This window comes from Haliotis rufescens, unplaced genomic scaffold (assembly GCF_023055435.1).
Source record: "Haliotis rufescens isolate VD_foot unplaced genomic scaffold, xgHalRufe1.0.p SCAF_9, whole genome shotgun sequence".
Taxonomy (NCBI): Eukaryota; Metazoa; Mollusca; class Gastropoda; order Lepetellida; family Haliotidae; genus Haliotis; species Haliotis rufescens.
In genome coordinates, this window is record NW_025964383.1 from 9086309 (window position 1) to 9110911 (window position 24603).

Sequence of the window (24603 nt, forward strand, 5' to 3'; positions counted from 1 at the left end):
AGTACATATTAAGAATAACTGACTCTATGAGTTACTTTTTATATATTTCCAAAATAGCTGTTCGAGGTAATAGCGCTATTTACAAATTACACGATGAGGACAACCCGGAACTACACGCATGATCAGCATCAATGATTTAACAGGGGCATGAACCTGCTCGGACAACCTAATTGCCAACAGCACCAGCCTGATCATGAAGTATAGCTGAATACCGCCGTTTGTAGCTGTAATTGGCAATGTATCACACGAGAGACTGCTTATCTTTGTGACCGGCGATCGTGTGGCCCTACCACGATGGTTGGCCTGTGTTTAACTGACTTATGCGTGTCCTGAAACATAGTTCATGATATTTGATAAGTAGTTGTTCCGATACCGAACATATACTTTTCTAATCGGTATCGGCAGCCATTATTTATATGCATCAATATAGCTCTATAGATGTATCTCATGAAATGAGGTACTGAATTAATCTTATGTTGACCAATCAGAATCAGACATTGTTTTGAGTGTAATGGTAGACTTATCTGCACCTATGTATCTGTATTTATAAAACAATAAGGTGGGACTGCGATACATATTGTATCATGTAAAGAAATTATTATTTGTGAATGGATTTAAACAATATCTGCATACGATATATAGAGAATACTACACTCATTCTCGTTAGATACCACAGAAAGTTCAGGAGTTTCGTACAAATGGTATCTAACGAGAATGAGTGTGGTATTTTATTTATTACACACATTAAATATGTATTTAAGTGTAAATAGAAAACAAATTTCTTTCGTTAACAAACCAAACTGAAACCGGTTCAAATCTGTCAGTGACAGCTTTGAACGAACGACAAGGTCGCCATCGAAATAAGAAGGGACAACCGTGATCTACTCACTGTTTTACGCTAGAGATCAATAGGGAATGTTATTGGTCACACTTGGGATGTTTGGGGCCACAACAAACAGTCAGGCACACTTCTACGGAGATTTCGAATGATTTGTATCGAAACTGTTCACTTTGAGTGATCTGGTCGTGCAGTATTGTATGTTTATTCATGAACAAAGCAATGTCAGAGAATCTGCTTCGAATGGGGACACTAATGGCCTAACCGGAGCATCCAACGTAAGTCTAGATATCTGTCAAGATAGTTTAAACTGACTTCATTTCACAACACTTACCCTTTCACGTTAAATCAACTTGAAAGTCGCATCCTACATGTCAATGCACATGGATACACCTCGATTATATAATGTCTGTAGTAGCTCTATGCATAGCTAATATAGAATGCAAATCGAATTTGATGCGTGTGACGATCTTGTTTAGTTTAATAAAGAGTGTGTAAATGTCTCTCGTTTCCATGAGATTCCTTCAGTTCTGCCTTGTAGTTGTAAAAGTGAATGACGTCTCGTGATTTTTTTGATGACTGAAAAAACTACTTCCGGTGTGACAGAGGTCACGGTTATACAATCAAAACGAATAAAGCGAGGTCAACCTTGTACGACACACGTGTGACGTACGGATTTAGTATCTTACGGCCTGTATCTTCCCCACGTGGGTAATAAATCGGACTTAATGCATCGTGCATGACGGATGCAATGATAGTTGTGCAAACTGGTGAGTGAACGTGTATAATCCTACATGAAGATCCGGGGTAGAATAGGTCTTCAGCAACCCATGCTTGCTGTAAAAGGCGACTACGCTTGTCGTAAAAGGCGACTAACGGGATCGGGTGGTCAGGCTCGCTGACTTGGTTGATACATGTCATCGATCCCAAGGGCGTGGATTGATGCTCATGATACCAGTATCTGGATTGTGTGGTCCAGACTCGATTATTTACAGACCGCCGTCATATAGCTGGAATATTGCTGAGTGCCGCGTTAAACAACCAACCAACCAATCAACCTATGTTTGCATCATTTGTGTACACCCTGCGGATCACACCAACAATGGGCTTGGCACATGCTGCTCCTGCTGCTCCAACACGACGGGGTGGGGGTGGGGGGGGTGGGGTGTGTGTGTGTGGGGGGGGGAGATGGGGGGGGGGGGGGGGGTTGGGGGGGGGGGACTCCGAACACAGGGCTACCCCTTATCCAGCACGATACACATCATAACACTACTTGCTTTCCCCACGTGCATATCAATCTCATGAACTAAAGTTACATATAAACTGAACAAAAAAGTTAGGGATCTGAATATTTTTGTGGCTATAATTTTGTATTGAAGACTGAGCAAACAATATCATATCCCATAAATCATCATGATCCCTAACTTATTTTGCTCAGTATACATATTTTTGTATTTGAAATTTTCTAATGTCAAGGAGAAAAGTAACTAACCACGAACAATAACAGTGAGTGAGTGAGTGTAGTTTTACGCCACTTTTAGCAATATCCAGCAATTTCAAGGCGGGGGGGGCACCAGAAATGGGCTTCACACATTGTACCCATGTCGGGAATCGAACCCGGGTCTTCGGCGTGAGAAGAGAACGCTTTAACCACTAGGCTACCCGACCGCCCCTTACGAACAATAATAACATACATGTAACATATTTGTGTCAGCCTCATTTCTAAAATAATTTTACTAATGGGTTAACTGCAAAATATCAGGACAAATCATAACAATTGTGAATTTTTCTTTTGAAATGCTCTGCAATCCAATTCGCCGAATGCTCTTTAAAATGTACTACCATGTTTGAGAAATCAATTATTGCAAATCTGATAGTTTGAGTAGCTGCGCTTATGGCACAATTTGTGCAATAGAATATGAAATTTCTTTACTTTCGATATGAAACAAATTGTTTTTACAATTCGATATGTTTTTTTCAAAATCCCAATCCTGTGTTTGACATGTTTGAAGTCTACTTCAATATATCACAATCTTTATGAGACAAATATGATTCCCAGTTTCATGAATTTCGCTGCTTAACTCAATGCAATATTTGCCGCGGAAATTTACTTTTCCCTACAACTTTAAAATTCTACTTTCAAATGAAAATTCAATGACATGCTTTTTAAACAGTCGCGTTCTGCGGCGCAAAAGAGTTCCCTAAGAAAATGTTTCTTCATCTTTTTCGATAATGGATAAAGAAAAAATCAATTTTGATGCACAAGAATGAACAGCAACTACACATTGGAGCCCTCAAGTCATTGATCAGGGAAACCAGTTGACACATTTTCTTAAACAACTGAGATATGGATTTAACGACGGGCAGGTTGGGAGAACCCTTCATGTAATCAGGCATAAAGACAAACCAACAACTTTCAAATAAATTCTTTCCAAGATTTATCCGGTAGTTCGTAATAGCTGATTGAAATAGATGAATGTATTGGTAATCATTAATGTTTTGTGAAAGAAGTAGCGTATCCATTTCATATAGGAGTGCCGATTGCTGGGAGTTAAATTAACCGACTGTTGAAATTCATTTAATGGTGGTGTTTTCCAATCATAGAAAGGGCAGTCATTGGAAATCACTGAAGGTTTCTTGGTGCTTTGAATTCTAGGTGGGAGAGTAGAGTATCGGGATGTAGTAATGGGTGGAACTATATGCTTGGATGCCTTATTGACTACCTTGTAGAATATAGTCATTATTGGAATTTCGTGCTAAGCGATTGATCAGATTATTCTATGACGAAAAGAGTGCGTGAGTGACTAAAACGTCGTACTGGTAATATCTCGTGCCAATATCGACGCATATTACAAGGGCACTATGTGATGTGTCAGTAGGATTTTTGTTACATGTAAGTGAAAGTCATGTTACGTCTGTGGTACCTCCTGACACGTCATATTTGCCCATCTTGACGTATCATTCGTCCTTCTACGTATTAGACCCCAGTGTTGCGTATAGACGCTATTATGTGACGTCTCGACATTCAACTGACGTATTGTCAGGCAAGCACTACGTCTCGGCGTTTAATGTTTATGTATTTGCACGTCAGGGTTACGTATCGGCATTCCACACTTTGGTATTGTCAAGTCAACGTTTCAAATTGGACCTTCAAATTGACATATTGTCAGATCTGCGTTCCGCACATCTGATTCAGGACATGTCCTGTCACGGTAGTTATACGTTTGGGCAATTCAGTGTTACGTATTGCCACGTCATTGTTACGAATTGCCATCTTAATATAACTAAACAAAGCGTCAGCGTTATGTGTTGTATTTTAGTATTATCTTTCGATGCAATGCTGGGTCATGTGACATCACTGTAACGCCTTCCTCGAGATGTTCCTGTCGCGCAAATATGTTAGGTCTTGTCACATCTGTGTTTTATGTTTGCACGTCTCTGTTACGGCTTGATGGGGTTATGACGTAGAAACAGGCAGCTCGTCACAAGTTCATGTTCATTCATTGTTCACATTATGTTCACATTATGCTGGTTATCGATGTGGAAAAAAACATTTATTTTTCTTCAAATTTGTGGAAAACTATGATAAATAAATATAAAATGCTCAATTGATGAATTACTGATACATTAGAATTATTATCAACGTGTTGTTTTCTGTCGGCATCTTAATGGCAATTTTATGAAAAGTATTATGTTCCCTGTTGATCGTACACTGTAACACATTTTATAGATCTGGATTATAATTCAGTACTGCTGAAATTCAACCACAGTTCTATTTGAAACATGATTGATATATTACCAGGCAAAATAATATATGGCGAAATTTAATGGTTGACGATAACATGTAGCCTTTGAACTAATCATTTTAAAGTGCATTTTATAGTCATGCTCTGTGTGCTTGTATCTCGATGCATATGTGTACGTATTTACTTGTGCACCTATAAACATGACAATCTGACTGTAACTGTACTTTCAAAAAAGAACTTTAAGTCAGTTTGATGTTGTATTCCTGTATATATAAAAGAGCATGTGATTGTGACATGTAAAAAAATCTTGTTGCATCGAGAACCAAGGGTGATTCACACGTCACTGTCAACATTTAAAAAATCAAACTAGCAGACCAATCACGTGATGTTGATATGTCATAATCTGTGTTAACATCTGAATGTACAAAAATAAGAATTTACTATATTTACTAGCTTATGAATGAAATGTTTTCCATAATTACATAGAGTTAACAATTTCAACTGATAATCAATAACTTAAATTAAAGTTTTTAGGAGGTGTTGCTAGTCGTTCACGACTGTAACGTCAATATCAACACTGTGTGTCTGTAATAAGGCCAGTTTGTTCTCCAAGGAAATAGCGTGATGATCACACAGAAACATCAGCGAGTTATTGTGGTTATACCGGTAGGTACGTGAACTACAGACAGACAGACTGGCACATAAAACAATGAATATAACATACAATAAAGAACTTCCGGTATTTATAGCGAATAGTATTTAGTGGTACATTCAGTGTGTAAACTCAAGCGAATGAAACATATTTATAATAGTTGTACGAGTCAATGACTTTACGTCGTAATGACATATTAACAATACATTCCAACCTTCTTTACGTGAGAGAGTTGGTTTTAACGCCGCGCCGGACAGTGTCCCAGTTTTATCACAGCGTGTCAGCTAAATGTGGGAGGAAAGCCCGAAGTAATGCAAGTCCCAAACTTTTATCACATTCGTCAAACACACGAGCACTTAGAGACATAATCAGGGCGAAACTGGATTCGAACCCAGGATCATAGGTTTCTACCATACCCACGGGACGCAACTTTGCCAATTGAGGCGCCTGACACGACTGGGCCACCCTATCATTGAGTACTTAAATGACATGCCACTGTTATTACGGATCCGTTCTTAACCTTTAGCAGAATACAATCATCTACAATGATTTGAAATAATAATGTAACAGTTTGCAAGGCGAATTGTTGTCATTTCAATGTGATAGTAGCGGTACATTTTGACATGTGAGCTCATGGCTGAATGTGTAATGCTGTATTGGTTGATGGAGATCAAGTATAACCCCGATGGTGTGGATGGTTGCCCACACATTGATGTGTCTTGTCTAGCCTCTTCTGTTTACAGGTTAACGTAATAAGGCGTAAATATTGATAGATATAGCGTAAAAGAATAAATAAACAGACACAGACGCAAACTAACGTTACAAGTTCCAGTCGAACGCACAAGTACCCGTGACCTCTCACGTCAGTTAAGAGAGTGTTTTTTGTTAGGGCGACACGTTTATGAGTGAGGTGGATGTAAAAACCTCCTAGCGTCCCCAGGCAGCTTGGGTTGTATATTCCCCAGGGAGTTGAGAATGATAATTGGAAAGCGAACGAATCCACTGGTCGGGAAACAAATAAAAACCGCAACTGAGCAGATACTAGTACCTGGATACCTGCGGTATATGTTTATAAATAAAAAAATATATACAGTTTCTGATAATACTTATAATCATGACCAAGGATAGTTCAAGGAATCAAGGTGTATTACACATGCTTGGTTTCAAGCTATGCAAGAGGCTTTATGAATACACCAGCCGTACAGCCATCGTTGACTCATCTGTTTTCACACATCACATCATAATTTTAATATTGATAAGACAACCAGCTCCCATGTACAATAATGATTAGCTTTTAATTAAAATAAAACCCGTGTTGATGTCATGTGAAGCATACTTTCAACATGAAATATATGAAGCCTGAACGCAAATTAAGTTATGTTCATCTGTTCTGCTATTTGCCTATGTAACCACGTGGATGGTAGATATTAATTCTGATAACAAGCGAGTGCCAAGGAACACACCAGCCAGATGCAACACATTTCTAAAGGTCGATGTTCCTGGTCAAGTTAATGTGACATCGTATTTAATATGGACTTACGTTGGTATGTAGGTCATCATTGCAGTGTAGACAACACATAAGATCATCTATATATTGCGGACACGGGCCAGGAGAGATTGTTGAACAGCCGCTACCTCATTTATCTAAAAGGTATCGTATTTGTGTCTTGCTGAGATAATGTTAGGCAAGGCACGATGAATGAAAGTTTATTGGCGAAATTAATCCATCAATTGTTTGCGGTTCTATGGAGTTTTGGCAGATCAGAATCTAAACCCAATTTGCCAACTGGTATACGAATACATATTTATTATCGAGATGGGAATTGAGGGGAATATCATTGCATTACATCTGCGCTGTAAATCATCAAAGAAAATTACTTCAAAGTTCACGTTTGACTGCCAGTCACTAATTCAAGTGATGCTCCTGCATGTTCTTGAGTTATCCCTGTCGGTGTTGTACCAACTCGATATACTCTAAGGACGCCGCTGACGTCTTAACAAAAATGACGTTGTATATTAATAGTATGTGACGTAAAACATTAACAGAACTAGATTCTTTTCATCCTTTACGTTCACAAGAGTAAATTTTATAGAGTTGGTTATTGCATCCAGCCAATGGATGTTTCGCGTTGATCTCCAATCTTAATGATTAATGTTAGGAAAACGCAGTCTTGACGTCAATCAATCGACGCGATCCGCGAGAGGTATTTTAAGTCCGAAATTACAAATAATAATTTGAATTACTTAGAGAAAGTTCATTTTGTCAAAAAGTTACCATTAGCACGATCAGGTTATCCGTAGTCGATTATGACGTAACGCGTTAATTCTGGTTTAATTTTTATTTAATTAATGAATTAATAGCAACGGAGACAGCCGAAAAACTGTGACAACAGGATAATCTTGCAAGCGCTTCCTGAAACAAGCGGTTCTTATCTGGGGATGAGATAATCACAAAAATCAAAACGAAATTGTACATGCTTAATCTAGTGAAACAAAAATAGCATAGCATTGCATTTATTCATGCCCCAAGGGAGTTAACTCGCATCGATGAGTGATCACCCATAAAAATCAGCAAAAAGCTCTAGCGGAAATTCTGAATTCCCCCCGAGTGTCATATAAAACTCACATCCAACATTCCCTGCCCTGCGGAAGGGCATGAAAAATGATATTCTCCTAAAAACTATCATTTTCAGATAATTTTGCTATAATGATTCTTCCCGTATCCGAGCATATTTTTGCTGTCTGTGCGAGGTTCCCGTCATATACAATAATCCGGTCTTTGGGGGCATATGTTTTTTCAAGGAAGCATAACAGACGTAGCTGATTGTAGTTTGACAAAGTTTTTATCTGACGCTGGAATAATGTCTTTTAGGCAATTGGTTTTAAAACCGTATTTACAACGTCAGCTTTATGAATAGATAGCAGCTGCATACAACTTTAATTCACCATGAATAGAGATGCTGTAGAATGTAAAGTTTTGTCGAGTAAATTGTCAATTGTCTTTTTGCTAAAATCGAAGTTTCAAAGATAAAAAACAACGTTTTCAGGACACTGTGGCGCCTTTGTCGACGTTCACATATTAGAGTTGTAAACCATAGCAACCAACAAGGCCTCGCTAGTCCTGGGTTCAAATCCAAGATTTTCTATAACTTGTATACCTCATCTGTCCGCAGGTACCCTTTGTGCTAGTGAGTTCCTAAGGTTTGTTTGGTTGGTTTGTTGTTTAACGCCGCACTCAGCAATATTCCAGCTATATGACGGCGGTCTGTAAATAATCGAGTCTGGACAGGCAATCCAGTGATTAATATCATGAGCATCGATCCACGCAATTGGGATCGATGACATGCATTAACCAAGTCAGCGAGCTTGACCACCCGATCCCGTTAGTCGCCTTTTACGACAAGCATAGTCACCTTTTACAGCAAGAATGGGTTGCTACCCCGGAATCGGTTCCTAAGGAACGCGGTTGTGAGTGTTGGAAAACGGTATAGTTGCTGTCCCACTGTACACTAGTACATAAACGGTTCCTTCCAGGTGATTGGTTTTATTCTTCTTTCGAACTGTGAATGGTAGCCCTCAAGCCATATTCGTTCATGCTAAAAATGAAGAAAGTGATTTTTTATGCACTTGACCCTTTGACCGTACGTCTAAGTACATATGTAAAAATAAATACATATCTTAAACAAGAGCCACATTAATGTGTTTTTGATCCCGTATGGGATTAATGAACTTGAATTTGAATAAATAAGTGGAAGAAAATATTCGTATTCAGATCTCTAACAAAACTACAGATACAGCGTGGATAAAGCGTAAGTCGGTCAGTAAAGAACCAACGCTAAGTTCAAGCAAGTCAGCAAGGTTATCAACATAGTGGAACATCAGCTCCGAAAATGATATATGTGTGTACATGGCCACTGAGAGGGGTATTGATTGATATTCAGACCGTGCTGGAAAGATTCCCATTCCTGGATAAGGTGAACAATTAGGTTAAGCTGCTCATGACGCTGCATAAGTTAAATAGTTAAAAATAGTAAGAGTGTTTGTAGGCAGTGTTTGTAGCATGTGTAACGATGGCCCTTCAAACCACGAAGGCAATGTAGACAATGACGATCGTATTGGCGGTTTGACGGTTGGCGGTTGTAGGTAGTGTAACCAGTGCAGGTTGTGTAGCCAGTGTAGTTAGTGTAACCAGTGTAGTTGGTGTAACCAGTGTAGATAGTGTAACCAGTGTAGTTGGTGTAGCCAGTGAAGTTGGTGTAGCCAGTGTAGTTAGTGTAACCAGTTTAGTTAGTGTAACCAGTGAAAAAATTAGTAACCAGCGTAGTAAGTGTAGTTAGTGTAACCAGTGTAGTTGGTGTAGCCAGTGTAGTTGGTGTAACCAGTGTAGTTGGTGTAACGAGTGTAGTTGGTGTAACGAGTGTAGTTGGTGTAACCAGTGTAGTTGGTGAAGCCAGTGTGGTTGGTGTAACCAGTGTAGTTGGTGTAGCCAGTGTAGTTGGTGTAACCAGTGTAGTTGGTGTAACCAGTGTTGTTAGTGTAACCAGTGTAGTAAGTGTAGCCAGAGGAGTTACTGTAACCAATGTAGTTAGTGTAACCAGTGTAGTTAGAGTAGCCAGAGGAGTTATTGTAACCAGTGTAGTTGGTGTATCCAGTGTAGTTAGTGTAACCAGTGCAGGTTGTGTAGCCAGTGTAGTTGGTGTAGCCAGTGTAGTTGGTGTAGCCAGTGTTGTCGGTGTAGCCAGTGTAGGTGGTGTAACCAGTGTAGTTGGTGAACCAGTGTAGTTAGTGTAGTCAGCGTAGTTGGTGTAACCATTGTAGTTAGTGTAACCAGTGTAGTTGGTGTAGTCAGTGTAGTTGGTGTAACCAGTGTAGTTGGTGTAGCCAGTGTAGTTGGTGTAGCCAGTGTAGTTGGTGTAGCCAGTGTAGTTGGTGTAACCTGTGTAGTTGGTGTAGCCAATGTAGTTGGTGTAACCAGTGTAGTTAGTGGAACCATTGGAGTTAGTGTAACCAGTGTAGTTAGTGTAACCATTGGAGTTAGTGTAACCAGTGTAGTTGGTGTAACCAGTGGAGTTGGTGTAGCCAATTTAGTTGGTGTAACCAGTGTAGTTAGTGTAACCAGTGTAGTTAGTGTAACCAGTGTAGTTGGTGTAACCAGTGTATTTGGTGTAACCAGTGTAGTTGGTGTAGCCAGTGTAGGTGGTGTAACCAGTGAAGTTGGTCTAGCCAGTGTTGTTGGTGTAACCAGTGTAGTAAGTGTAACCAGTGTAGTTGGTGTAACCAGTGTAGTTGGTGTAGCCAGTTTAGTTCGTGTAGCCAGTGTAGTTGGTGCAGCGAGTGTAGTTGGTGTAGCCAGTGTAGTTGGTTTAACCTGTGTAGTTGGTGTAGCCAGTGTAGTGAGTGTAACCAGTGTAGCTGGTGTATCCAGAGGAGTTAGTGTAACCAGTGTAGTTGGTGTAACCAATGTAGTTGGTGTAGCCAGTGTAGTTGGTGTAACCAGTGCAGGTTGTGTAGCCATTGTAGTTAGTATAACCAGTGTAGTTGGTGAAGCCAGTGTAGTTAGTGTAACCAGAATATTTAGTGTAACCTGTGTAGTTGGTGTAGCCAGTGTAGTTAGTGTAACCAGTGTAGATGGTGTAACCAGTGCAGGTTGTGTAGCCAGTGTAGTTAGTGTAAACAGTGTAGTAAGTGTAACCAGTGTAGTTGGTGTAACCAGTATAGTTGGTGTAGTCAGTGTAGTTGGTGTAGCCAGTGTAGTTGGTGTAGCCAGTGTAGTTAGTGTAACCAGTGTAGCTGGTGTATCCAGAGGAGTTAGTGTAGCCAGAGGAGTTAGTGTAACCAGTGTAGTTGGTGTAACCAGTGCAGGTTGTGTAGCCAGTGTAGTTAGTATAACCAGTGTAGTTGGTGAAGCCAGTGTAGTTAGTGTAACCAGAATATTTAGTGTAACCAGTGTAGTTGGTGTAGCCAGTGTAGTTAGTGTAACCAGTGTAGATGGTGTAACCAGTGCAGGTTGTGTAGCCAGTGTAGTTAGTAAAACCAGTGTAGTTGGTGTAGCCAGTGTAGTTAGTGTAACCAGAATATTTAGTGTAACCAGTGTAGTTGGTGTAGCAGGTGTTGTTAGTGTAACAAGTGTAGTTAGTGTAACCAGTGCAGGTTGTGTAGCCAGTGTAGTTGGTGTAACAAGTGTAGTTAGTGTAACCAGTGTAGTTGGTGTAGCCAGTGTAGTTAGTGTAGCCAGAGGAGTTAGTGTAGCCAGTGTGGTTGGTGTAACCAGTGTAGTTGGTGTAGCCAGTGTAGTTGGTGTAACCAGTGTTGGTAGTGTAACCAGAGTAGTTAGTGTAACAAGTGTAGTTAGTGTAACCAGTGCAGGTTGTGTAGCCAGTGTAGTTGGTGTAGCCAGTGTGGTTGGTGTAGCCAGTGTAGTTGGTGTAGCCAGTGTAGTTGGTGTAACCAGTGTTGGTAGTGTAACCAGAGTAGTTAGTGTAACCAGTGCAGTTGGTGTAACCAGTGTAGTTGGTGTAGCCAGTGTAGGTGGTGTGACCAGTGTAGGTGGTGTAACCAGTGTAGTTGGAGTAACCAGTGTAGTTAGTGTAGTTAGTGTAAGCAGTGTAGTAGGTGTAAGCAGTGTAGTTGGTGTAGCGAGTGTAGGTGGTGCGACGAGTGTAGGTGGTGTAACCAGTGAAGTTAGTGTAACCAGTGTAGTTGGCGTAAGCAGTGTAGTTGGTGTAGCGAGTGTTGTTAGTGTAACCAGTGTAGTTGGTGTAACCAGTGTAGTTGATGTAGCTAGTGTAGGTGGTGTGACCAGTGTAGGTGGTGTAACCAGTGTAGTTGGTGTAACCAGTGTAACTGGTGTAACCAGTGTAGTTGGTGTAACCAGTGTAGTTAGTGTAACAAGTGTAGTTAGTGTAACCAGTGTAGTTGGTGTAGCCAGTGTAGTTAGTGTAGCCAGAGGAGTTAGTGTAACCAGTGTTGTTAGTGTAACCAGTGCAGGTTGTTTAGCCAGTGTAGTTAGTGTAACCTGTGCAGGTTGTGTAGCCAGTGTAGTTAGTGAAACCAGTGCAGGTTTTGTAGCCAGTGTAGTTAGTGTAACCAGTGTTGTTCGTGTAACCAGTGTAGTTAGTGTAACTTGTGCAGGTTGTGTAGCCAGTGTAATTAGTGTAACCAGTGCAGGTTGTGTAGCCAGTGTAGTTAGTGTAACCAGTGTAGTTAGTGTAACCAGTGTAGTTAGTGTAACCAGTGTTGTTAGTGTAACCAGTGTTGTTAGTGTAACCAGTGTATGATGTTGCTGTTGTTTCTTCTGCTGCTGACTTTGAGTATTGTATTTTCAGAAACGAATAAATGACGTAGTGCTCGACCACGTTATGAACGAGCGAGAGAATCCTTATGTCCAATTTGATACTACGCATTGCCACGTAAAGCAAAAACACAAAATGTTGTCTTAGGAAATTCATCAATTTTTCAACTGATGTATTGGTGACCGTTTATGTCGTCAGTGGGTTCTTTCGTAATTTCACGGAAGAGTATATGCATTATGCTAGAACCGGTCACCTTCAGGCCAAAGACTATATTTTCAGGTTCTATCTGACCTTTTGCAGCCAAGTCTGCCCATAGCTTCAACGTAATCATGAGTGAGTGAGTGAGTTGGTTTTTCGCCGCTTTTTGCAATATTCCAGATAATATCTCGGTGGGGGACACCTGAAATGGACTTTAGGCATACTACCTCACACATTTATAAGGAACTGAAACCGGAGCTTCGTCATGACGAGTAAATGTCTATCCAATCGATAACAAAAATCAATAAAGTTCTTCTGTGAACGTTCATACGATTCTTCGTTCAACCGTGAAGCAATGTGAATCACAGCAACACCCACCAATACGTTGAACAATGTGGACACACAGAACTCAGCCTGCGTTAACCAGAGATGTGTTGTGTGCACCTCTAAAGATATACAAAGACATGTTTTATTATTAAATAAAACTGCAGCGATGTTTCGAGTTGATCACAAGGGAAATATCATTTCCCTCATTCCCCCTACACACTATAGTTGTATTATCCTGACGCTATAAAAAGTTTGATTGAAACCTGAAGCAGATCAAATATGTATGTGTATGAGGAGTACACAATGTGCAAGCGATTGCCTGACACTCCCGGGAGATCACATAAAACAGAGAATGTCACAGCTGAATAGGTCGGAGACGTGTTTGACAGATGAGTGGAGGTTTTTTTTGTGGGAAAGCAAGCTATGTTTTGGTTGGTAAACATTCTGTTGTAAGTGTCATTGTTTGTTAAGTGACATCCTGCTGTTTCATAAATATGCTAAAGGTTCTTGTTTTTTCCTGTCCTTCAGACGTTCCGCAACTGAAAACTAATGTTGTTTCATATTGGATATGTGGGTTCCATACTTGATGTGATATGCGTGTAGAGGTTTTGTAACGTACTTCCAAATACGCGACGAGGACAAGCATGCATAAAGGTGAATATGAAGAAGAAAAAAAAAATATGCGCTCAAGATTGATTACATGTATATATTTTCCTTTTTCCTTGCGCTTCATTCCTAATGGATGCTTAAAAAGTAAGCAACACCATCGGTAGTTTTCACAAAGATGTCTGCGGTCTGAATACGTAGATATCTATCAATAAACATCAGCACCCCCGTATCAGAGTCTGCACCCACACCTGCTCCAGAGTTGCACCCTCTCTCGCATCCGAGCACACGCCCAAAGCCACACGCACACAGCCGTACACATCCACACACGCACACAGTCGTACACATCCACACACGCACACAGTCGTTCACATCCACACACGAACACAGTCGTACACATCCACACACGCACACAGTCGTACACATCCACACACGCCCAAAGCCACACGCACACAGCCGTACACATCCACACACGCACACAGTCGTACACATCCACACACGCACACAGCCGTACACATCCACACACGCACACAGCCGTACACATCCACACACGCACACAGTCGTACACATCCACACACGCACACAGTCGTACACATCCACACACGCACACAGCCGTACACATCCACACACGCACACAGCCGTACACATCCACACACGCACACAGTCGTACACATCCACACACGCACACAGTCGTACACATCCACACACGCACACAGCCGTACACATCCACACACGCACACGGCCGTACACATCCACACACGCACACAGTCGTACACATCCACACATGCACACAGCCGTACACATCCACACACGCACACAGCCGTACACATCCACACACGCACACACACACACACACAGCCGTACACATCCACACAGGCACACAGCCGTACACATCCACACACGCACACACACACACACACACAGTCGTACACATCCACACACGCACACAGCCGTACACATCCACACACGCACACAGCCGTACACATCCACTCACGCACACAGCCGTACACATCCACTCACGCACACAGCCGTACACATCCACACACGCACACAGCCGTACACATCCACTCACGCACACAGTCGTACACATCCACACACGCACACAGCCGTACACATCCACACACGCACACAGCCGTACACATCCACACACGCACACAGCCGTACACATCCACACACGCACACAGCCGTACACATCCACACACGCACACAGCCGTACACATCCACACACGCACACAAACAATACACTCACATCCAAACAGCCAAGCCCCACACGTCCAACTAAACAACCACTAATCACACTTACATCCACACCCCGAACCCACACTCACAAACCCACACGTCCAACTAAACAACCACTAATCACACTTACATCCACACCCCGAACCCACACTCACAAACCCACATGTCCAACTACACAGCTATCCACCACACTCACATCCACACAGCCCAGCCACAGGCATCCATCTATGCAACAATCCATAACGCTCTCATCAACACAGACAAGCTCGACACGTCCATCTACAAAACTATTCATCCGACTCACACCCGCACAGCCAAGCACCTCACGTCCAGCTATATAACCTCTAATCACACCAGCAACACATTCACATCCACACCCCAACTACTACACGTTCATCTAGACAACCAGCACCACACCCCCATCCACACCCCAACCACCACACGTTCATCTACACAACCAGCACCACATTCATATCCACACCTCAACCACCACACGTTCATCTACACAACCAGCACCACATTCATATCCACACCTCAACCACCACACGTGCATCTACACACCCTGCACCACATTCATATCCACACCTCAACCACCACACGTCCATCTACACAACCAGCAACACACTCACATCCACACCCCAACCACCACACTTTCATCTGTACAACCAGCACCACACGTCCAGCTAAATAACCTCTAATCACACTCATCCACACCTCAACCACCACATGTTCATCTACACAACCAGCACCACATTCATATCCACAACCCAAGCACCACACTTGCATCTACACAACCAGCACCACACTCACATCCACACCCCAACCACCACACGTTCATCTACACATCCAGCACCACATTCACATCCACACTAAAACCACCACACGTTCATCAACACAACCTGCACCACACTCACATCCACACCCCAACCACCACACGTTCATCAACACAACCAGCACCACACTCATATCCACTGCCAAACCACCACACGTTCATCTACACAACCAGCACCACACTCACATCCACACCCAAACCACCACACGTTCATCTACACAAACAGCACCACACTCACATCCACACCCAAACCACCACACGTTCATCAACACAACCTGCACCACACTCACATCCACACCCCAACAACCACACTTTCATCTGTACAACCAGCACCACACGTCCAGCTAAATAACCTCTAATCATACTCATCCACACCCAAACCACCACATGTTCATCTACACAACCAGCACCACACTCATATCCACTACCCAACAACCACACGTTCATCTACACAACCAGCACCACATTCACATCCACACCCAAACCACCACACGTTCATCTACACAACCAGCACCACATTCACACACTTACACCTGTACAAGTGTACAACCAGCACCACACGTCCAGCTAAATAACCTCTAATCACACTCATCCACACCCCAACCACCACACGTTCATCTACACACCTCACCCCTACCTCCACACGTTCATCTACACACCTCACCCCAACCTTCACACTTTCATCTACAAACCTCATCCCTACCTCCACACGTTCATCTACACACCTCACCCCAACCTCCACCCGTTCATCTATACACCTCACCCCAACCTCCAATCGTTCATCTACACACCTTACCCCTACCTCCACACGTTCATCTACACACCTCACCCCAACCTCCACCCGTTCATCTATACACCTCACCCCAACCTCCAATCGTTCATCTACACACCTCACCCCAACCTCCACACGTTCATCTACACACCTCACCCCAACCTCCACACGTTCATCTACACACCCAACCCCAACCTCCACTCGTTCATCTACACACCCAACCCCAACCTCCACTCGTTCATCTACACACCTCACCCTAACCTCCACACGTTCATCTACACACCTCACCCCAACCTACACACGTTCATCTACACACCTCACCCTAACTACCGGACCGGACATACCCAACATCTGTGGTTGTCTTTGTTAAATTAACGTAACCCTCAACCTGTTTACATCCAAGCACACGCCCAAAGCCACACGCACACAGTCGTACACATCAACACACACACATATCCAAAAATACATCCACATCCATGTCGTCGTCAACACTCACGTCTTCGTCCCCATCCCAGTCTATACCCACGTATATACAGCAACAGCACCCACAACCAAAAACACACTCACACACACACACACACACACACACACACACACACACACACACACACACACACACACACACACACACACACACACACACACACACACACACACACACACGCACACACACACACACACACACACACGCACACGCACACACACACACGCACACAACCAATACACTAACATCCAAACAGCCAAGCCCCACACGTCCAACTAAACAACCACTAATCACACTTACATCCAAACCCCGAACCCACACTCACAAACCCACATGTCCAACTACACAGCTATCCACCACACTCACATCCACACAGCCCAGCCACAGGCATCCATCTATACAACAATCCATAACGCCCTCATCCACACAGACAAGCTCGACACGTCCATCTACAAAACTATTCATCAGACTCACACCCGCACAGCCAAGCACCTCACGTTGAGCTATATAGCCTCTAATCACACCAGCAACACACTCGCATCCACACCCCAACTACTACACGTTCATCTGGAAAACCAGCACCACACCCCCATCCACACCCCAACCACCACACGTTCATCTACACAACCAGCACCACATTCATATCCACACCTCAACCACCACACGTTCATCTACACAACCAGCACCACACTCACATCCACACCCCAACCACCACACGTTCATCAACACAACCAGCACCACATTCATATCCACACCTCAACCACCACACGTTCATCTACACAACCTGCACCACATTCATATCCACACCTCAACCACCACACGTTCATCTACACAACCAGCACCACATTCATATCCACACCTCAACCACCACACGTTCATCTACACAACCAGCACCACACCCCCATCCACACCCCAACCACCACACGTTCATCTACACAACCAGCACCACATTCACATCGACACCTCCAACCTCCACACGTTCATCTACACACCTCACCCCTACCTTCACACGTTCATCTACACACCTCACCCCAACCTCCACACGTTTATCTACACACCTCACCCCTACCTTCACACTTTCATCTACACACCTCACCCCAACCTTCACACTTTCATCTACACACCTCACCCCTACCTCCACACGTTCATCTACACACCTCACCCCTACCTTCACACGTTCATCTACACACCTCACCCCAACCTCCACACGTTTATCTACACACCTCACCCCTACCTTCACACTTTCATCTACACACCTCACCCCAACCTTCACACTTTCATCTACACACCTCACCCCTACCTCCACACGTTCATCTACAAACCTCACCCCAACCTTCACTCGTTCATCTACACACCTCACCCCAACCTCCACACGTTCATCTACACACCTCACCCCAACCTCCACACGTTCATCTACAAACCTCACCCCAACCTCCACACGTTCATCTACACACCTCACCCCAACCTCCACACTTTCATCTACACACCTCACCCCAACCTCCACTCGTTCATCTACACACCTCACCCCAACCTCCACACGTTCATCTACACACCTCACCCCAACCTCAACACGTTCATCTACACACCTCATCCCAACCTCCACACGTTCATCTACACACCTCACCCCAACCTCCACACTTTCATCTACACACCTCACCCCAACCTCCACACGTTCATCTACACACCTCACCCCAACCTCCACTCGTTCATCTACACACCTTACCCCAACCTCCACACGTTCATCTACACACCCCACCCCAACCTCCACTCGTTCATCTACACACCTCACCCCAACCTCCACACGTGCATCTACACACCTCACCCTAACCTCCACACGTTCATCTACACACCTCACCCCAACCTCCACACGTTCATCTACACACCTCATCCCAACCTCCACACGTTCATCTACACACCTCACCCTAACCTCCACACGTTCATCTACACACCTCACCCTAACCTCCACACGTTCATCTACACGCCTCACCCTAACCTCCACACGTTCATCTACACACCTCACCCTAACCTCCACACGTTCATCTACACACCTCACCCTAACCTCCACACTTTCATCTACACACCTCACCCCAACCTCCACACGTTCATCTACACACCTCACCCCAACCTCCACACGTTCATCTACACACCTCACCCCAACCTCCACACGTTCATCTACACACCTCATCCCAACCTCCACACGTTCATCTACACACCTCACCCTAACCTCCACACGTTCATCTACACACCTCACCCCAACCTCCACACGTTCATCTACACACCTCACCCTAACCTCCACACGTTCATCTACACACCTCACCCTAACCTCCACACGTTCATCTACACACCTCACCCTAACCTCCACACGTTCATCTACACACCTCATCCCAACCTCCACACGTTCATCTACACACCTCACCCTAACCTCCACACGTTCATCTACACACCTCACCCTAACCTCCACACGTTCATCTACACACCTCACCCTAACCATGCCCACACCGGACCGGACATACCCATCATCTGTGGTTGTCTTTGTTAAATTAACGTAACCCTCAACCTGTGTACATCTGCGCGCGTCTGTGTTTATCATGTGATTTATGTGTATGTTCGGGACTCAGAAAACCAAGATGTACGACAATCAGGTTGTCAGATTACGTCTCGGAAAACCAAAGTCTCCGCCAATGCAATCGATGGTAACGGCGACTAACGTGGCATAGGACACGTTGAAGCATTAGCCCTTTCATGCAGTCTCATAGCGTCTGTCTCCCAACTGTCAGCCAGGCTGTATATCGCCGTCTCGTTTCTATTCCTGCGTATGGTTTAGGACTGGTACTTCAATCAATTTCATCATACGCGGAATACGTGTATTACGATTCTCTAACTGATTTAATCGGTTATCTTAGCTATTTTTTTTAAAATATTTTATCTGATAACTTTGCGGTTGATGGATACATTCGATCCAAATACTTTGAAACACGAAGTCACAATTCATTTTTATTTCCGCTGAACTTACTTTTCCTAGTCTGGAGAGATGGCAACCAATAGCAATCCTTCAATCAGACAAGCTATAGATTATCACGGTGGATGAATAGAAAACAAGAACTATTACAGCCTTTACCGTCACATTTCCTTCTCGGCAATATTTGTATTTGAAATGCTTCAGTGGTTTTGTCGGCGTGGAGAAATCAATACAAGGAAACTACAGGGACAATAGTGCGATACAAAAGAAATCACAAAGTACCAATAATGCCCCCCTGAACGCAAAAACATGGGGAGAATTAACACATAATGCCGACAAAAAGAATATCTAGGTACATCACGAACCAATAACTGTGAGTTATACACAAAACGCTATATGGAAATCCACTCTACTCACGAAAGCTTCTAAAACTAAAGCTACAATAAACGCGATTGAACATGCAAAGCCGATGTCTGAATGTGAATCTCGTTCTGATGGCGTGACCCCCACGGAGCACAGGTCAATTCCGATAGCGCCCTCTGTTGGGTGATTTGAAAGATAGATGGCCTGAACACTTATACTGGATCTCGAGTGGGTTCGTGCGAGCTCCTTGTCATTTTTGTGAAATGTGTGATAAATTTCTCTGATATTTGACTTCTAATCTCTGACATTAACGATAGCTGCAGACGTATAGCGGCGATAAGCGCTTTGCTATGAGGCACCGTAATCAGGCGATGTTTTTGTTGGCTAAACAAGGTACACCGTTGTGCCATTAGGATCGATGTAATCTTGTTTGCTGTGTTTTAAAGGTGACAATATCACGCATGAAGTGAATTTATATTCCGATATGATATTTCAACTTTTCTGCGAGAATTGATATTGATATTGATATTGATATTGATGCACTACAATTTGGCATTAGCAGCCTCCAAAGCAAAAGGTTGCTGTTGTTTATAGATTTTATCAAAGTCATTTCTTTAAAATAATATGAAAATCCCCGTTTATCCGGTCGGTTGCGTTACAAGTGAAACTGCATGCTGTACATTTGGCTGGATTAATGAAGCATGAAGTACAGTTATAACACGGCGTGTTAGCTTAATATGGGAGGAAAGCCCGAAGTGATACATGTCTCACATTTATCAAAATTACCAAATTTGTTGAAACCCTGGTGCACGGATAGAGTGCTGAGTAACCCAGAATCAAAATCGGGGCGAACCGGAATTCATACCCACGATCATAGATTTAGAACATGCACAGCACATTGCGTCGCCTCAGACAACTGGGACACTCGTCCCCCCTGTATATGTGAAATGAGCCAGCAAATGTCATTTGTGGCTAACAGGGTCCTGACTAAACACGTGTTCCTGTAACGTCTATAATGATTGTCCTTATAGTCCAGAGGTAACTGGGTACCCGGCTAAAAATAAGTGTACAATAGAATCCAAAAGACCTGACTTGCTGAGGTCTGGATGACTAACTTGTGTGATTTATAAAACTGAGTATTAGCAAATCAAATGAATCTAGACCTATGCTAAAGGTATATTTTCAGTCAACAAAATGCACCTTGCATTTATAAGAGCAACCGAGCTATGTACGACACGCGTTTAATAATAACTCTTCCCTATAATAAATGAGGGGATGGTTGACCAAATCGTCAAACCACCGATATTGGAAGAGGTGCGGCGATTAGGCAAGTAATGAAATGCAATGTGCTCCGGAGTGGAATCTAATCTCATTTTGGTTCTGAGTATAACCCGCGATCACTCTAGCCGTAAACGTGTGACAGTCGATTCCCTCCAAAATATGCCTGATGTAACTGTAAAAAGTGTTTCAAGAAGCGTTTGCACAGCTACATCCCCCTAAAATAGATATGAATAATATTTCACAACTTAATATGTAAAACGTTGGGTGTTTTCATATATGTACATATTTTATCAAGAAAAAAAATTGATAATATGTTCCATATGTCTGTTCACTGATGTAGTTTTTTGTCTACCGTAATAGTTCCCGTGTCGGAATAGTCGTTGCTAAACATGTTTGTGCAGTTAATTCAACAAAAATACAATTGATGCGACAACAAATCCATTACTTTCACGGAATCGATGCTTCCCTTTTTCCTGAAATTCTTCCTCTTTTCAGACACAAGGGACAAAAGCCAGTTACAAGCTGACATCCTCGGTGATAAAAGCTCAATGTGCTCATGCGGCATCTACTTGGGTAGACACAGATGTACCATTTTAGCAATGTTACGAGATATTTTTTCTTGTGTTTTGTTCTTTTAATATTTATCTCGTATCTTCGAAACTAATCCTTTTTTATAATACCTTCTGTGATCCTCAAAGCATCATTTTTTATGTTTTTGTACTTTTAAATGTAACCTGAATATGTGTAGCTTCGATGTTGTGTGCAGTTACTTAGGTCATTCAAACAGTTTGTCATTTGGCCCAATCATTATGATCATAATTCTATTCGACTTCTGGGTTCAATTAGAGTTATCCGTCTTGAGTTGGAACTCTTCAACTGGGAGGAAGAACCTCCGGCCGAAAACAACGCACCGCTTCGAAGATGGGAGCAATGCTCCTGTATTGGTAACATAGTTAAGGAGTGAGTGAGTGAGTTGGGTTTAACGCCGCTTTTAACAGTATTCCAGTTATATCACGGCGTGTCAGCTTAATGTGGGAGGAAAGCCCGAAGTGATGCAGGTCTCAGACGTTTACCACTTCGGTGAAACCCACGAGCACGGGTATGGTGCTGACAAACCTAGAAACATAATTGGGGCGAACCGGGATTCGAACCCACAATCATAGGTGTCTGGCGTGCCCAAGGGACGCAACTCTGCACAGCGAATCGCGGCGCCTAAGACGACAGGGCCACCCGTGCCCCCACATATTTAAGGGAAGGGTAGTATCCTGCACGTCACCCCAGTAAGCACGTCCCTCCAACAAGCGTGGATAAGGAGACTTCGCTAAGTGAGAAAAGGACTTTCGACACACTCAGCATATTTCGGGAGTGGCAACGATTCAGGCACAGGCCATGAAGTTCCGTGGATATTTCCCAAGAATAAACTTCAATACTTGCACAGTGAGTTATGTTGATGCGTATAGGATTTTTGCTATATTGATGGTGTATTTCATGTGTTTTATCATTTGTGATTATGAAAACATGTAAGGATTAAAACTTTAAATGTCAAAAAAAAAAATCATTTTAATTTTTTTATCTTAAAAGTCTAAAGAACCTCTCTATCATGTCTATACTAAGCCAACATATGTCTTTTAAAAAGTTGTACTTTAAACAATATGATTATTGACATGACCACTAGTCCAATTCTGTATTTATTGTATCTAAGAAGTAATATAGACAAATCGTTTCACTTGAAGTAAATGAACAAACAACTTCATGTTTTAGTTGTGCCAACAGGATCAAAGTCCTATAATAATAATTTGTTGGCAAATAAATAAAGGGTTTATGATTTTCGATATTCATTTTGTCATTTCAAGAATATGAACAGAAACTATGTCATGATATGCTATGGCCTATATAGAACGTTTAAGAAGGTTCGAGGAGAAGCAGATGTTCTATGTCTACGCTTAAGACATATACAAGGAAGCCACTCTCTCACTCACTCACTGAATGATAATTGTCGATAACTATGGAAGAAAGATATGAATGGTATTGAGTGAAACACTGATCTGACTGGGTCAGATGACAGGGTACAACAACTGTTAAGATGCCGACTGATAGAAAATGTGAAGTTTCGTAACCATCTAAAGCCACACGTTCTCGTCAATTGTAATCCTTTCAACAGATATCCCTTAAAGAGTCCACACCACTAAATCACACCACGTTCTTTGGGTCAAACCCATCTGCCCTTGTACTTGAAAGAAGTAGGAATGATTTTCATTAAGGGTCATGTGATGCAGCCCCTTCTGGTGTCAGGTCTCTGAAAACAAATGGAAAATTAATCTCTACTAAGCCATGTTGATTATAACACGTACCACAATCCGTACACGGCACACGTCCACCATGGCTAGTTGCAAGGGAAGGGTAGTCTGTAGTCACAACTACTCCTCACTCAGACACTTTCAACTGTGGATGAAGACCTGCCATTTTGTTGATACACTGCCTCCTTGCTGCCAATTCATGTGAAAGTCACCATCTGGTATGTCTGTTTCACCCCGATAACCCATTAGGTCACATTCAAGTCTATCTGTGGCCGAAGAAGCCTGTCTGGTAAATACTTTACCAAACTGTGATCCTTTCAAATCTGGCTTCCTTCCAAAACGTTGTTTATGTCGTCCCCTTGTCATTCTCTCTATTGACCACGCATCCTGTTCTGATACGTTCATTGAATCAATATACTTATGATGGTAGTTTAGCAGGTTGGCGTTTAATATCAACATGGTCAGGAAAACAACGAACACGTCGTGGTAGATTTGGAAGTTCTGGGATAGACTCAGGAGCTTGAATAACAGAAGTTGTGTTGTCAACATAATTATCCACATTAACTTTTTGTTTCATGAGTGATTAACTTATTATTAAATTCAGTGAGAGTAATTGTTGTGTGTTGCATTTTGCTGTTGGGACACATTGATCTATTGTTGATTGTTCCTTTTCTGTATTCCAGCTGTACCTTGTGTAGTTGTACTTTTTTGTTGACT

General features: G+C 42.7%; 1 protein-coding gene across 1 annotated transcript; it reads right to left on the reverse strand.

Annotated features, from left to right (window-relative positions):
• Positions 1-10599: 10599 nt before the first annotated feature.
• On the reverse strand, positions 10600-12842 carry LOC125377487 (prisilkin-39-like). The gene is made up of 2 exons (XM_048391072.1): positions 12820-12842; positions 10600-12079 (listed from the first exon to the last, which is right to left on the reverse strand). The coding sequence occupies exons 1-2, from the start codon at positions 12840-12842 to the stop codon at positions 10600-10602; spliced, it is 1503 nt and encodes a 500-aa protein (XP_048247029.1).
• Positions 12843-24603: the final 11761 nt, after the last annotated feature.